Source organism: Pteronotus mesoamericanus, unplaced genomic scaffold (genome assembly GCF_021234165.1).
Source record: "Pteronotus mesoamericanus isolate MK-2021 breed Mesoamerican mustached bat unplaced genomic scaffold, CSHL_Meso_final scaffold_54, whole genome shotgun sequence".
NCBI classification, from domain to species: Eukaryota; Metazoa; Chordata; class Mammalia; order Chiroptera; family Mormoopidae; genus Pteronotus; species Pteronotus mesoamericanus.
Window position 1 is genome coordinate 76,419,548 of NW_026555321.1, and position 16,396 is coordinate 76,435,943.

General features: G+C 34.9%; 1 protein-coding gene across 1 annotated transcript in view; it reads left to right on the top strand.

Annotated features, from left to right (window-relative positions):
- SNTG1 (syntrophin gamma 1) overlaps nucleotides 1–16,396 on the top strand; it is a 576,561-nt gene that overhangs the window by 357,614 nt on the left and 202,551 nt on the right. The window contains exon 10 of the mRNA XM_054595747.1: nucleotides 729–859. Coding sequence (XP_054451722.1) covers nucleotides 729–859 — 131 coding nt within the window. The remainder of the gene's footprint in view (nucleotides 1–728; nucleotides 860–16,396) is intronic.

The following is a 16,396-nucleotide window of genomic DNA, read 5'->3' on the forward strand; positions in this document are numbered from 1 at the left end:
GAAGAAAATTTAATAGTGAACCTCAGATAATACAAGCATAAATCAACATCAAGTGAAAAGCTCAAATTTTATTTAAATCTGTCTCTTCTATACATAAAGAAAAAATCCAAACTTCTAATAAAACATAAAATATATGTAATTTGAAATCAGCGGTATATTATCTAATAATACAATAAAATATATTTTTATAAACATGACGTTACAACAATGGGCCTGCAAATATTTGAGTAGTTTTTAAAAGTTGCCTTATAAGATAATTCATTATACTCAGAAATATTTGCAAGTAACTGATAAATCAGAAACACTTGTGTTTTGTGCTTACCAGATACTCAGAAAATACTGGCTAATTGAATTAAGTACAGCTTGTTTTAGTTTGTCTCTTACGAGTTCATTGCAATTACCAGTTCTGTCCCATCTTTCCCATTTGTGGATGCACTCAGTTCTTTCACACATTTACTTCTTTTTCTGTCTCCCACTCCATTTTTTAATGTTTTTCTACCATTCTTTATCTCAATGACACACTCCACTTTCTTAAGAATTCAATTCATAAAGAAGTGAACAAATACAATTTTATTGTCAATGCATATAGATTTCTTCTTGTGGTAATCTGTAAATATCTTTTGATTATTTAGGAGAAAATATACCTCAGATGAAAAGAATTTGTGACATAGAAACTCAAAACACAAAAAGATAAAAATAACAATACTGAATGTTGGTATTCTTTTCAGGACACATTATCATGTTCTTCATGGCCAACATCTCCAGGCTTGAGATGGGAAAAGCGATGGTGTGACCTTAGACTGATCCCTTTGCTTCATTGTCGTTTCTCTCAGTATGTGCCTGGGACAGATTTGAGTCGGTAGGTTCATGTTACTGAGTTCTGATTTTCTGTTGACTGAAAAACAGACATTTAGTCAAACTCTTAACATAGTATGCCTTATGATTCTTATTTTCATCATATTCTTAATAGTAGGAAGAAGAACTAGACAAAAATAGTATAATACAGTAAAACATTTATGAATCTAGTGGGGAAAAAAAACAAAACAACCTCAACTCTAATTCTAACTTTGTAATGGAATCAGTGCCTTTAAGAGATACAGTTTTATTGGATTTTTGTATTTCTTGTATTCTATTTAATGTTTTATTTTTTCAAAGAAATTGTATAATTTACTTAATAGCAAAAGTTATTTTCATGTAGTTTATAATATTCTCAGATTATTATCTTCTTAAATAAGTGTAAGAACACTAGTGATGTCTTCCTTTTCATTCTTTAAAGGTTTTATTTATTTACTTATTTTTAGAGAGGATAAAGGAGGGAGAAAGGGAGAGAAACATCAATGTGTGGTTGAGTTGTCCATGCCCCTTCCTGGGGACCTGGCCTGAAACCTAAGCTTGTGCCCTACACTGCAAATCGAACTGGTGACCCTTTGGTTTGCAGGCCAATGCTGAATCCACTGAGCCACACCAGCTAGGGCTCCTTTTCACTCTTGAAATTTCTTTTTTTAATCTTGCTCAGTTATCTTAGGGGGCTGTAAATTTCATAAATTTCTTTTTTCAATGGACTGATTTGGTACTTTGTTGAAAATCTTTATTACATGTACATATTGTAAATCATGATTTTCTGCTGCTTACTTGATTGTTTCCATTTCTGAAACTCTTTGGTTTGATTTTTTGTTTTTAGTTAGTTGAGATGGAAGTTCTTGGAGTCCAGAAAGTTTTCTATAAAAAATGGTACAGTAAACATTTTAGGCTTTGAGAGCTCTAATGTCTCTGTTACAACCACTCAACCCTGCCCTTTTATAATGAAAACTGCTATACACAGTATACAAATGAATGGGCATGGCTCTTTTCCACTGAAACTTTATTTATAAAAAGAGATGACAGGCTAGATTTAGTCCATAAGCCACAGTTTTGCCAAACCCTCATTTGATCATTAACTTTTCGAGATTAATTCCATTTAGGTCTTTTTATCCTCCCCAATTTGTAAGTATAATTATCTTAATTTTGTACCTACATCAAGCACCCTATCAAGTGACATGATTTTTTGTGTTAGTTATTAAAATAATTTCAAAAACTCATACAAAAAGGGTAATCTATGCAAGGTGGAACAAAAGTAAGTATGCAGTTGTGAGTTCATGAAATACAGTTTATTCTTTTATTAGTATTTATTAATTATATTATTTTCATATGAACAATTGTAAATTTACATTTTGTATTTAACCCAATGTTTACCCACTCCAAACTTATTTTTTCCCCTGAATTTCCAAGCCTTCTGTAAACATTTTCTGTCTAATTTTTTTTAGTCACTCCTTAAAGGTGAATTTGCTGGTATCAAGTTATCTTAGTTTTTCTTTGTCCAAGAATATCTTTATTTTAATTTCATTCTTAAGGATAGTTTCCCTGGCTATAGAATTTGTAGTTGACAATCCTTTTTTTTCAGGACTTTAAAATATGGTGTCAGTTCAGTTTCTTCCTTGACTCTGCTGGCACCTGAGAGGGTGGACATGGGAAGCTGATTTACATTGTTTTGTTTCTACTGGGTGATAGTAGAACCTCAGCTCACCACAGAACCATGCTGAGAGAAGGGAGAGGATGGAGGAAGAGCTGAGGGAAATCAGCCTCACCTCCCATCACCTGATTCTATCTTGGTGATGACCGGTGGGACTGGATGTTCATCTCCCAACTGGGTCATGATGTTCAGTAGTGGAGGGTGGCCGAGTACTGACTAGCCACATCTCATACTGCCTCCCTCAGTTTAATTGCTGCCAGATGGAGGTGGAAGTTCAGCTCCCCACTGGACCCCACTGACACTACACTGGAAAGGAACTGGATATTACCTCCTTCTTCCAGGTGGGGGATGGAAGATCAGGAACGTGCCTGCCCCTTGAACACCATCAGGTGGAGGAATTAGAGGATGGGTGGAAGACCAGATTCCTGTTCACCTCTGCTGAAACATTGGGGGGAAGGGGACAGTGCCTTTCTCTCTATAGATGTTTGACTAGATTAGGGATGGTTAGCAAAAAGATTTAATTTTTTTAGCCCACTTATTTCCCAGTGTTTTAACAAGAGAAAATAGGCTTTCCTTGGAGCACTTTTTGGTATTGCTGTTGGTGATTATGGGTTAAAGGCTTCCAGAGGATATATTTAGGATGTGTGGGAGAGAGTAAGGAAACCCAGGGGAATTATCAATTTGTCATTTTCAGGTCCTGAGGTCCCTGGCAGTCAGCTTTATCATTGTACCTTTCAGAGAATACCTATGTTTGTTGGGTTATGTCCAATGTTCTTTTGTTGTATTAGGAAACACCTGGGGAAAATGTGGCTACTCCTTCTTGGCCAGAATTGCAAGATCACAAGTATTGATATTCATGTCTTTTCAAAGGGACTAAATGGTAATGGAAAAAATACAATAAAAAAGAAAAATGTGTTTATTGATATTTTCTAATTTTTATTACTTATTTGATCCATGGACTATTTTAAAATGTATTGCAAAATACTAAGTTATTTTAAAATTTCTTAATTATCTTTTTCGTTGTTGCTTTCTAGTATAATTTTACCCTGAATGATTTCAATCTTTTGATATTTTTGAGGCTTGATTTTACCCAATATATAGATAATTTTGGCAAATGTTTCATATGCACTTAAAATATTTATTTAGTGTAGTGTCCTATATATTTCAAGAGGTCACTTTTGTTCACTAGGAGTTCTGATCTGTATCATTGAAGATGTTTTTGTCTATTATATTAGATATTAAGAAAAGTCCATTCAAATCTCCCGCAGATAGTGGTTTTATGTATTTTTTATTTCAGTTGTATCAATATACGCTGTATATACTAAATTTCATGTTATTCGGTACTAGCAGATTAGGGATTTTTGAAACTTCCTAAAGTATGAACCTTTTATTATAAAATGTTCTGCATCTCTGGAAATGTTTTTGCTTCTATGTTTACTTTAATAATAGGATAATTATACCAGCTCTGTGTTGGTTAATATTTGATTGTACTTCTTTTTATTCATTTTTCAACTTTTCTAAGTCTTAATCTGTGAAATATATCTCTTTTGAGCTGTATATGTTTGGTTTTTTTCTTTTTCTTTTGTTTTTAAACCAAAGTAACAATCTTAGCCTTTTATTTGGATCATTAAGTCTATTTACTTTTAATGTAATTACTGAAAAATTTGGGATAATATCTATCTTTTAAATTTGTATTCTTTTTAACTCTATTTTTTTGTCTTTTATCATTAAATATTTTATCTTGAGTTAATTGCAAATTTATCATGAAGTTAAAAAATAATAAAAGGGATTCCATTTACCAATTACCTATTTTCTCAAATGGTAACATCTTGCAGAATTTTAGTACAATACCACATTTTAGAAATTGATATTGATCAAATCCACCATTCATTCAGCTTTCATGTATGATTATGGTTAATTCTATAACACTTTATCACATGTGCATGCTCCTGTATTCACCAACAGAGTCAATGTATAGAACAGTTTCTTCACCATGAGAATCCCCTAATTGCCCTATAACCATGCCAGCTTCACTCTTTCCCCACTATGTCTCTAATCTCTTACAACTACTAATCTGTTCTTCATCTCTATTATTTTGTCATTTTAAGAACATTATATCAATGGAATCTTACATTATGTTTTAATTATTGCCTAAACATTACACCATATGTCTTAATCCTTTTGGGCTTCAATACAAAATACCACAGAATGGGTGGTTTATGAACAACAGAAATTTATTTCTCACAGCTCTGAATGCTGGAAGTCTAAGATCAAGACATCATCATGCATGCGTTCTTCTGATGAAGGCTCTTCTCCTGGTTTGGAGCTGATCCCTTCTCTCTGTGTCCTCACTTGGTGAAAGGGGCTGGGATCTCTCTGGAGCCTCTTTGATAAGGCACTAATCTCTTTCATGAGGTATCCAGCCTTAAAGCATCTATCAAATCCCACCTATTAATCCCATCACATTAAGTATTAAGATTTTTACAGATGAATTGGGAGTGGGGAGGACACCAACATTCAGATCATAAGAGTATGTGTACATGATTTATTAGAATTTAATGAAATTAATTTTTAATTTTTTTCAGAAGATGCTAGAAACCTAGAACACTAATTCCTTTATTCCTTCCTTGTCTTGGGTATATTTTTGAAATCATTTAAATTATATGTATAATTTAAACTCCTTGGGTATTAATTATATTATTTTCACATAACTTTGTATCCAAATATATATCCTAAACTTAATTTTTCTGTTTCTCATTATTTCTTTTTTGGTTTTTAGTTCTATTTTTCTTTTTTTTAAATTGTGGTTCAATTGCAGTTGTCCCACAATTTTCCCTGTTGCTCTGCCCTGCCTTTTTCATGTTAAGAAACTCTCTTACTATTTCTAGTCATGCTAATTTTTAAAAATGTGTACATTTGTGTTTTCTTTTTATTTTGAAGTCTTTTGTATAGATTCATGATGTAGAAGTATTTAGCTAAAACAATTTAAGAGAATAAAAATATTGTTTGGGTGAGTCGAGATGGCTGCTCACAGTTCTATTTTTATGACAGTTTAACACATCAACAGCTTATAGCAATTGAATTAATTACACAATAAATATTACAGTAATAAGTTGTTATAAACATAGTACTATTTAGAGTGGATAGCACAGCAATTCAGATTCAAGAGCAAATTTATTGTCCACTCATTCACCCAATAAAAATTGATTTAATGTCTATAATTGGGAACCGTTGTGTTTTGTTTCTTCCCTAAAGAAGCTCATAGGCAGTGGAAGCGGCAAAGATTAAAAAATAGGAAAGAAAAGGAAAGATAAATAAATGGCCTATGATGACAAATATAGAGAAGATTATTTAGATTAGTTCAAAAACTAAGATATAGTTTGCTGGCTGGTTTTGCCAAGGTCCATAATTTTAACTTCAGAGATGTAATACTTCTATTTAATTGCTACAAAATTTTTTGCCATCCTATGCTATTGCATAGATAAATTAAAACATCACAATATTTTATCAATAATGAGACAGTTACGTACATTTCATGGTAATGGCCCTGAATTAATAAGTATATACCTAATTTTAATTCTGAGGTGTCATAACATTGCCATGTCAGTGCATTATAATGGGAAGTGGAGATATGTGAACTTTGGTTGATCTTTTAATCTCTAAGCTTTATTTTCAATAGATGAATAAATAAGTATAACAAATATATGTATAGTACTATATATATATAATATATGCATCATATATAATTGAGTTTTGGAAACACTATCTCTGCCCTTTCAATGCTTAACATGCTTTACGGTTCAAAAGTGTTGAATATTATGACTTATAATGAGGAAGAATTTATTTTTTGAGTAGCACTATCATGGATTGCACGTTTATTAGAAACTATGAAAATAGTTTTAAAATAAAGTGAGCTAATTTTCACTATTACTTTTAGGAAATTTCAGCAGAATTTCTAATGTCCTTTCAGGAGCACATAGCATTTTTCTCCTGGGGTTAGGACAATTGAGATGGTGCCATACTGAGCACTTTTGGATGAAATTTAGTACTTGAAAGAAAGTAAGGAGTGTAGTTGTGAGAACTGTGCTTTCAGTAATCAAAGTATCTTATCAAATGAGTTTCTAATAATAAACCCAAATAAAATCAGGCTCATTGTAAACACTCAGTTCATGGTTGTTCATTGAAGGATGGCACTTTTAAGAATGTACACTAGGGGGTATGGGGAGGAAACGGAACCAGTGAGTATGAAATAGAAAAAAAGTAAACAGAATAACTAAGTATACTACTATAATATCAAAGATGATATTGCAAACAGGAGTGCAAAGAGAATAAAAAAATTGATCATATCAATTACATAAAAGATATACCAAAAATACTGAGGAACAGTGATTAATTTAGTGGTGATTTTGGGCACAATAGTTTTTGGAGCTAATTGGATTGAAAAAACAGTTTGTTACATAAAGAATATTGATGGTAAAGAAAGAAACAATCTGTAAGGGTATTGTATTTATAATATGATGAGGGGGAAGGAGAGAGATATAAATTTCAAGGCATATCATTGCCATGGTTACTGATTAAGGGGAAGACTCAATACCAAAAATAGGAAGCATTCCTGTGTTGATGTGCCATTGCCCTTGCCATTCCTTTGCTCTATATTTACATGTGGTTCTATACATTTGTCTCCAGAGTGACTGAACTGATTGACTTTCCTCCATTTTCACAGGCCAACATGTCCCCATCCTGGCCCATACACACAAATGTGTTCTATATAAACCAAGAATATTCAATGATTTTAAAAAATCCAACTAAATAAAATTAAGATCCTACTTGATTTAGCTACTCCCTGAGTTATGTGTTTGCCTTTGTCTAGAATAATCTTCATATATACCCACCTTTTCACCTGTTCTTAACACAATTGTACTGTGGTGCTAAGGAAGAAATTCCATGAACCCCTTAAAATATATAATTCTCTCTGTAAAAGCTCACACTTACTATGGGCAACTCTAGATCAATTATTATAGGTTTTTCAAACTGGAGAAAATTATGTTGTCAAAGATTTGCTAATGGTTTCATTTCTCCAGTTTTTGACATATTTATTCAAGGACACAATACTATCAATTCTACTTTAGAATCTTCCATAGCCAGAAAAAGATAGAATCCCAAGGAACTTGAATATCTCTGGAAAATAAAATAAACAATAAGGAATAACCTTTAAAACAGCATATTCCAGTATTTTTTAGGGTCAGATGAAAGATTTTCCGATTGATAAAATGAGAAGATATATATTTCAAAAACCCATAAGTTATGACGAAAACAGACTAAAGGCACACAATGTGGTGCATCTACTGGGTGGAGACTAGATATTTAAGAGTAGAAAGTCAAAGCTATCCTCTCACAGTTATGGAAGGATTCAGGAATTTAGGAAAGAGAGATAAACATGGAAGGTATGTTATAAGAAATAAGATTTTTCAGTCAGAAAGAGATAACTAAAATGACTGATAGGTGGGCACAAGAATTTGCAATGCTGACTACCATGAGGGTAGAAAGATAGTGTACTTAGGAACTAAAATCCTGATTCCCAGACACCAACTGTATTGGGAGAGCTTTTGAACAAATTGTCCTTTTTCCAGAGAATTATGGCACATTAAGAAGAAAAGGCTATATACTGAAGTTTTTGAGAGCTAAGAGTTAGTAAGGTAGAAACAGCTGGAGGTCAAAATGACAGGATATTCTAGGGTGGGAAAAAACAAACAAATTCCTAATGATATATATGAGCAGAAAGCACAGTCTAGGGAGAAATGCAGATATATCTGGAATAAGTTCAAGCCATTTGGAAAAGGAAAAAAAGAAAGATGAAAAAGAAAAAGTTAATTAGGTAGGTATGGAAAGTAAAAGGTTATAGTCAAAGAACAAAAATGTCAAAAATCAAACCTGACAGTCGAACTGTCTGGAATGACAACTAGATCTCAAGTTAGCAAAAACAGGAGACTGTTAAAATAAAATGGGGATGATATATTTGCACATCCAAGTTAAGGCTCAGAGCACTAACACTGTACCAGTACTATGAGCGATGAAAATTAACATGCATGGCACCTCCTCATCCAACTTGTAGTTGAGTAAAAAAGAACAGTATGTAGCAGACATACAAACAGGTTAATAAATACAGAGAACAAGTACTATACTAGATGGACTAGGAAAAATGGGAGTACTAAAATGGTAGAGATTCATTTCAAATACATGGGTTATAAAATATAACATGGAACAGGTAGCACCTGTTATTTTTTTTTTTTTACATTTTAATTGGATTTTGACAAGAAGAAATAATAAAACAAGAATTTTTAGCAGATTGTAAGGTTTTAAAGGTTTTAAGAAGCCAAATCCATAAGTTTTAAAACACAATGTAATAGAACATTCACCAAGATAGACCAAATTCTGAGCCATAATACACACTGAAAAGATTTAAAATGAGAAAAATCATACAATATGTGATCTCAGAACACAATGGAACTAAAGTGGAAAACAATAACAGAAAGATAACTGAAAAAGCCCAAAATACATGGGTATTTAATAACACCTTCTAAATGACACATGTATGAAAGAAGAAACCTCAAACAAAATTTAAGAAATATCTTGAACTAAATGAAAATAAAAACACAACTTATCAAAAGTTCGGGGTTCAGTAATAACATTGCTTAAAGAGAAATTTGTAGGATTAATTACATATAGTAAAAAAAAAAAGAGACATAAAATCAATTACCTAACTTTTCACTTTATCAAACTAGAAAGAGAAAAGACAAATTAAACCCAAAGTAAAGAAAAGAAGTAAGAATTAGAGCAGAAATTAATGAAATTGAAAACAGGGAACCAATAGAGAAAATCAAGAAAATGAAATGATCTTTAACAAAGGAGCAAAAGCAATAAAACAGAAAAAAAGTTAGTTTTTTAAACAAATGGTGCTAGAACAACTGGACATCCATATTGAAAAAAAATTAATCTAAATACAGATCTTCCACTTTTCACAAAAAAGTAACTCAAATTGTATCAAAGACATAATGTAAAACACAAAACTCTAAAACTCATAGATTACATAAGAGATAACCTATAAGACCTTGGGTAGGGTGATGATTTTTTAAATATAGCAACAAAGACATAATCTATGAAAGAGATAATTGATATGCTGGACTTCATTAAAAGTAAAAAATTTTGTTCTGCTAAAGACAACACCAGGAGAATGAGATGACAAACCATATCCTGGGAGAAAATATTTGCAGAGGAAATATCTGACAAATGACTGTTCTCCAAAATATACAAAGAACTCTTAAAACTCAACAATTAAAAAAAAAGAAAGAACTAACAAAGAGGAGCTAAAAACTTTTACAGACACCTCATCAAAGAAGATATAGTAGTGAAAAATAAACATACATCAACAGGGAAATTCAAATTAAAACTATGAGATACCACTATGCCTCTATTTGAATAGTAAAAACCCAGAACACTGACATCAAATGCTAGTGAGGATATGGAGCAACGAGAGCTCTCATGTATAGCTTGTGGGAATGCAAAATGGTATAGTCACTTTGGAAGACATTCAGAGTTTTCTTATAAATCTAAAAATACCCTTGCCATATGATAGAGCAATCAAACTTCTTGGTATTTAACCAAATGAATTGAAACTATGTTCACACAATAACTTGCACCCAGATATTTATAGCACCTTTACTCACAATTGCCAAAACTTGAAATCAAGATATCTTTCAGTAGATGAATGGATAAATAAAGTGTGGTACATCTAGACAATGCTAAGAAGAGAATAACTACCAAACCATGGAAATAACATGGAGGAATCATAAATAATTATTATGAAATGAAAAAAGCCAACCTGAAAAGATTATATACTGTATGATTCCAACTATGTGACCCTCAAGAAAAGAAAAAACTATGGAGGCAATAAAAGATCAGTAGTTGCCAGAGCTGGAGGTGGTAGGGTGTTCATATTTATAAATAGGTAGAACAGATTAGACTTTTACTCAGTGAGAATATTCTGTCTAATATAATGATGGACATATGTTGTTATACATTTGTCTAAACCTGTAGAATGTAGAATACCAAGAGTGAACCCTGAGGTAAATTTTGGACTTTGGGTGATAATGATGTGCCAATGTAGGTTCATCAAATGTAACAAATATACCACTCAGGTGGGAGTTGTTGGTAATTGGGGAGGCTTTGCATATATGAGAGCAGGAGGTATATAGGAAATCTTTGTACCTTCTCCTTAATTTTGCTATGAATTAAAAAATGCTTTAGAATTCTGGCAAAGATGGAGATGTAAGTAAATACACTTTGCCTCCTCGCACAACCAAAAGAAGGACAACAACAAATTTAAAGCAAAAAATAACCAAAACTGCCAGCAAATAAAACTGTATAGAAGTCCAACAATGAAGGAACTAAATAAGAAACATTTATCCAGACTGGTACAAGGGGTGGAGATGGGCAGCTAGGGCAGAGAGGATGCTTGGCAAGGCGGCTGCTTGAGGACTGGGTAGTTCCATATTTGTGTGCAGATAAACTGTGAGAAACAGCTGGGGAGTGAGACGGACCTCACAACCTAGGGTTCCACTGTGGGAAAAGAAAGCTTCAAAACCTCTGGTGGTAAAAACCTGTGGTGGGTATGACAGCGGGAGAAACTCCCAGACTCATGGGAGAGTCCATTGGAGAGACCCACAGGGTCCTAGAATATACATAAACTCACCCACCCAGGAATCAGCACCAGAAGGACCCAATTTGCTTGTGGGTAGTGGGAGAAGTCACTGAAAGCCAGCCGAGAGCTGAACATGTGGCATTATTCTCTCTCTGACCCCTCCCCTACATACAGTGTTACAACCCAGCGACCTGGGTTGCCCTGCCCTGGTGAACATCTAAGGCTCTGCCCCTCCCAATGTAACAGACACACTGAGACAAAGAAATATGGCCCAACTGAAAGAAGAAATCAAAACTCCAAAAATAAAAGTAAGCAATGAACAGAGAGCCAACCTATCAGATACAGAGTTCAAAACACTGGTAATCAGGATGCTTGCAGAAATGGTTGAGTATGGTTGCAAAATAGAGGAAAAAGTGAAGGCTATGCAAAATGAAATAAAGAGAAATATACAGGGAACCAACAATAAAGAGAAGGAAATTGGGACTCAAATTAATGATTGGGAGCAGAAGGAAGAGATAAACATTCAACCAGAACAGAATGAAGAAACAAGAATTCAAAAAAATAAGGAGAGGCATAGGAACCTCTGGGACAACTTTAAATGACCCAACATACGCATCTTAGGGGTGCCAGAAGAAGAGGAAGAGCAAGAAATTGAAAACTTATTTGAAAAAATAATGAAGAAGAACTTCTCAAATCTGGCCAAGGAAATAGACTTCCAGGAGATCCAGGAAGCTCAGAGAGTTCCAAAGAAGTTTGATCCAAGGAAGCGCACACCAAAGCATGATGAGAGCCCCTCTGGGTTGCCACGAATGGGGGAAATAAACTGTACGAGACAGAATTTGCCTGTCAGGAGAAGGGGCGGGTGATTCCCTCTAGTGAAGAATGCCCCGAGACCTTTCCTTGAAGTGTTTTTTACTGAGAATGACATGAGCAGGGGTATACAGCATACATACAAAGCCTATCAATCTACATCAAAAGACTATAGATAATAAATTGAAGAAATAGAGAGGTTTATCTTAAATGAAGGTCTGTCAAAAAAATCGGCACCAGATACTCATTAAGGCACAGTTTTCAGGGCTCAGAAATTATCTGTCTCCTTGCCATGAGGTAAGACACCTGGTTTTTCCTTATTAGGGCAGTGGGAGGCAGAGCAAGCTCCAGTGGATACAATATATTCTTTTGTGGGGCTATAGTTCCCAATGCCACACAGTGGTCCCCAACATCAGTACTCATTAACTCAAGGGCATTCTTAGCAACAGAAGTTTCATAAGATTTAATGCATTTCTTTTTCCAGGCCTAATTGTCTCTGGGAACTGCCTGATCCAGTTCTAGGCTATACCTTCCTTTAGATTGTTTCACTGACTGGCCATGCAGCTGAGTAGAGCAGCCGAGACAAGGAGACTTCTTTCAGATAGAATGAGGACTCTGGCCATAACAAAGCCAAAGGGTGAGGGTCTTTGCTCTTTTTCCATGTCCCCCAAGTCCTTCCCTGATGGCTCCCGCGCAGCTGTGGCTATCTTACGTTGTCCCTTCCATCCAGGGATCTTTCCCATCATTGACTAACCAGCCGTTCTCCAGGGCCAAGCAGGGCGAGGTGAGGGAGGCTGGGGCTGCACCCCTGCCAGGGGAACAGGTTTTGTCTCCTCAGTGGCCTATTTTTCCAAGGCCTCCTTGCTTACCTCCAGCCTTGGGGCCCTCTCACCTGTCAGTGAAACCAGGCAGGATGGTTCCCAACAAAAGCATATCATAATTACATTACCCAAGATTAAAGATAAGGAGAAAATCTCAAAGGCAGCAAGAGAAAATGAGACAGTTACCTACACAGATTTCCCATAAGACTACAAGCTGATTTCTCAAAAGAAAACTTGCAGGCAAGAAGGAGCTGGAAAGAAGTATTCAAAGTGATGAAAGACAAGGACCTACATTCAAAATTACTCTATCCAGCAAATCTACCATTTAGAATGGAAGGGCAGATAAAGTGCTCCCAGATAAGGTAAAGTTAAAGGTGTTCATCATCACCAAGCCCTTAGTATGTGAAATGTTAAAGGGACTTATCTAAGAAAAAGAAGATCAAAAGCTACGATCAGTAAAATGAAAACAAACTCAGAACTATAAACAACTGAACCTAAAAAACAAAAACAACGAAGCAAACAAGTAGAACAGGAACAGAGTCACAGAAGGGGAGGAAGAATGGGGGGAAAGGTACAGGGAATAAGCAGCAGAAATAGTACAAAATAGGCAGGAGGAGGTTAAGAATAGTATAGGAAATGGAGATGAACTTATATGTACGACCCATGGACACGAACTAAGGGTTGGGGGAACCCTGAGGGAAAGGGTGGTACAAGGCGGAGGGAAATAAAGGGGGAAAAAAGGAACTAAAAAAAGGCTTTAAAATAGTCTTTATATGTGTGAAGTATGCAGGACAAATATTGCCATCTTTATTTTGTACACAGATAAATTGGAGGTCAGAAAGTTACATAACATTTTTACCTGTAATAACCTTACAGATAGTAAATTAAGTGAGGTAAAAGGGCAGTTTAGACAAAGGAAATACTGGGGTTGAAGGAAAGAGGTGCTTTTGGGGAATGATGAGTTTCAGGGTTTTTAATCATAAAACAGTTTAGTAAATTTAACCTTGAGAAATAGGAAACAAAATGGTTTGAAATAACTCATGTACCTCACCAAACAGTTTAGGTTTGAAACCTGAATAATAAGAAAGGAAATAAGCAAGTGAATGAAGGTAGCATATATAGATAGGTCAGAAACAATTCTGAACTTGCTATATGTGAACTGAACTCACTAAGAAATAAATTGTTGAAATCACTGACCTGAGTGCTTCTTTTTATGTCTGTTTTCATTCACCAACTTCCCAAATAACCAAATCAAGTAAATGTTATATTTCCAATACTTTTTAAGTAAAAATATCCTTTCCTACATAGACAGAATCACTCTCTCGAAACAGATTCTTTTCATTGTTCGTCTTTAGGATTCTAATATCCTTCTTATATCTTTCTTACTTTCATTACGTTTTACATCTTTTTAACCACCACAAAGATATCTTTCTAAAATACAAAATGTGATCCTTGTGTTCCAATACTTAAATATTTTTGTTCATTCTCCCTGACTTTCAAAATTAGATAGAACTGTTGTAGCATGGCTTGCAAAGTTCTTAATGATTAAGCTTTGCATCATCACCAGTTTATGACTTGGCACCTTCCCATATGCATGTGCAAAAAGTCAAACAACCTGCATTTCTCTCAAAATGTCATGCTTTTCACACTGCTCGTATTTGTTTTAGGATTAATTATCTCCTGTCAAACAATGTGTGCTTTCCCTTCCTCCCTCAACTAAGCCATACAACCAGATAGGGCCAAAACTCTGGAGTAATTTTAATTCTACTATCTCCCTCACATTTTATTTTTTTAAAAAATTAATTAAATCACATCCTTTTTAATTCCTTAAAACTCCCTTGAATCAATTGTTTCTTTTCCACTCTCACAAACACATGTTTATTTCGGTTATAAAGGTCTCTAACTTGTCTCACAGGACCAAGCATTCCAGACAAATATGACTGTGGTAGTCTTCTATGGTAAGTTCAGCAGTGGTTCCTCATGGAGGACTTGAAGCTCCTTGCATTACAGAAAGGCACTTCCTCCAAGCCTGCCTGCTTTTCCACTGTGATATCTCATGCTTGTCAAGGAAGTGGTAGTGCAGCCTCTCCAAACCTGTAAAATTTGCTCCTCCTGCTTGAAATGCTTTCTCACTTTGCCCTCTATTGACTCCTCACAACTTTTTTCCTGTTTTAATGTTGTTTTTTCCCTTCCTTCTCCCCTTCCTCCCTTCCTTCTTCCTATCTTTCCTTCCTTCTCTCTCCTACTTCCTTTCCTCCTTCTCTCTCTCCCTCCCTTCCTTCCTGTTTCTTTTCTTTTCTTTTTACTTTTCTTTTTTCTTTTCTTTTCTTTTCTTTTTTTCTCTTCTCTTCTCTTCTTCCTTCCTTCCTTCCTCATTTCCTTCCTTCCTTCCTCCCTTCCTTCCTTCTTTCCTCCCTTTCGAGTATTTCTTACGTTTATTTGAGCCAAACTGATGATGGCTGCTGAGAAGCAACATCTCAACACATTGAGAAATATGCTGGAGAATGGCAGTTTAGTACCTTATTTTATACATTAGAATCAACGGAGGCATAAGGGGTTACACAAAGTCCACTGGTGATAAGTTAGGGGAGGCAGGAGAAAGCAAAGCAGGGGAACCTCTGGGACTGAATAAAAGGTAATGTGATAGATACATAGTTATTTTACATAGGGGGGTAAAGGATAGTTAACAATGAACATAACAATAACAATGAGGGGATTTGTAGTCTCACCTTGTGCCCAAGGAGTTTGGGAAAAAGGGAGATTACCTTGCCATTCCTAAAGTATGTTATCATAGATGCAAAAAGACAATAGAGAAGCTTAGTTAAGGTAAAGATTGACCTCTGTTAGAGAAAAATACTGGCCAAGGACATGACTACCCACCATGAACTGCCTTAATAAATTTGAATTTTAGATCATCCTTTGTGTTATTTTAGGTTTCTGAGTTTGAAAGTCTGCTTTGCAGGCCTCCTCTGATCTTGTCAGGTTAATACGTGGCCCTTTTCTTCCACACGTTCCCCTTTTGGTCATAAATCAATCTAAAGGATGCACTGATGACCAACCATTTGGTTGGAAAACGAGGAATCATGGTGCTAGGAAGTCTCATTCCTAGGAAGCCTCTAGAGTCAGCGTTTGTCTTGCCAAACAGGGCAGATGCTGTGAATGGAGCAAGACCATAATTTTAGATGGCATTTAAGGTTAACTTGTTATTATTCAAAAACAGGTAATGGGAGGCAGTCAGATCCTAAATGTCCTCATTCAAAAATATCCTGTATCTTTTCTAATTTTTGAGCTACCATGATCCAAGTCTTTTTGCTGCTTGTCTTACATGTTGTTTTTCTGCATCTAGTATAACATTTACACATTAGGAACAGGAGTAACAGTGTTAAACAATAACACCGATTAGGAACAGAAAACATCTAATACAGGAAAACGAGGAGTCTGAGGGGAGCAAGCATCCCAGCCAATCAAAAAACCTTTTACATGTATCATCACAGTTTTTTATTAAGCTAATATAATGTTTTCCTCCTTTGTCCACTGTTATTTGTAACTTTGCTATGT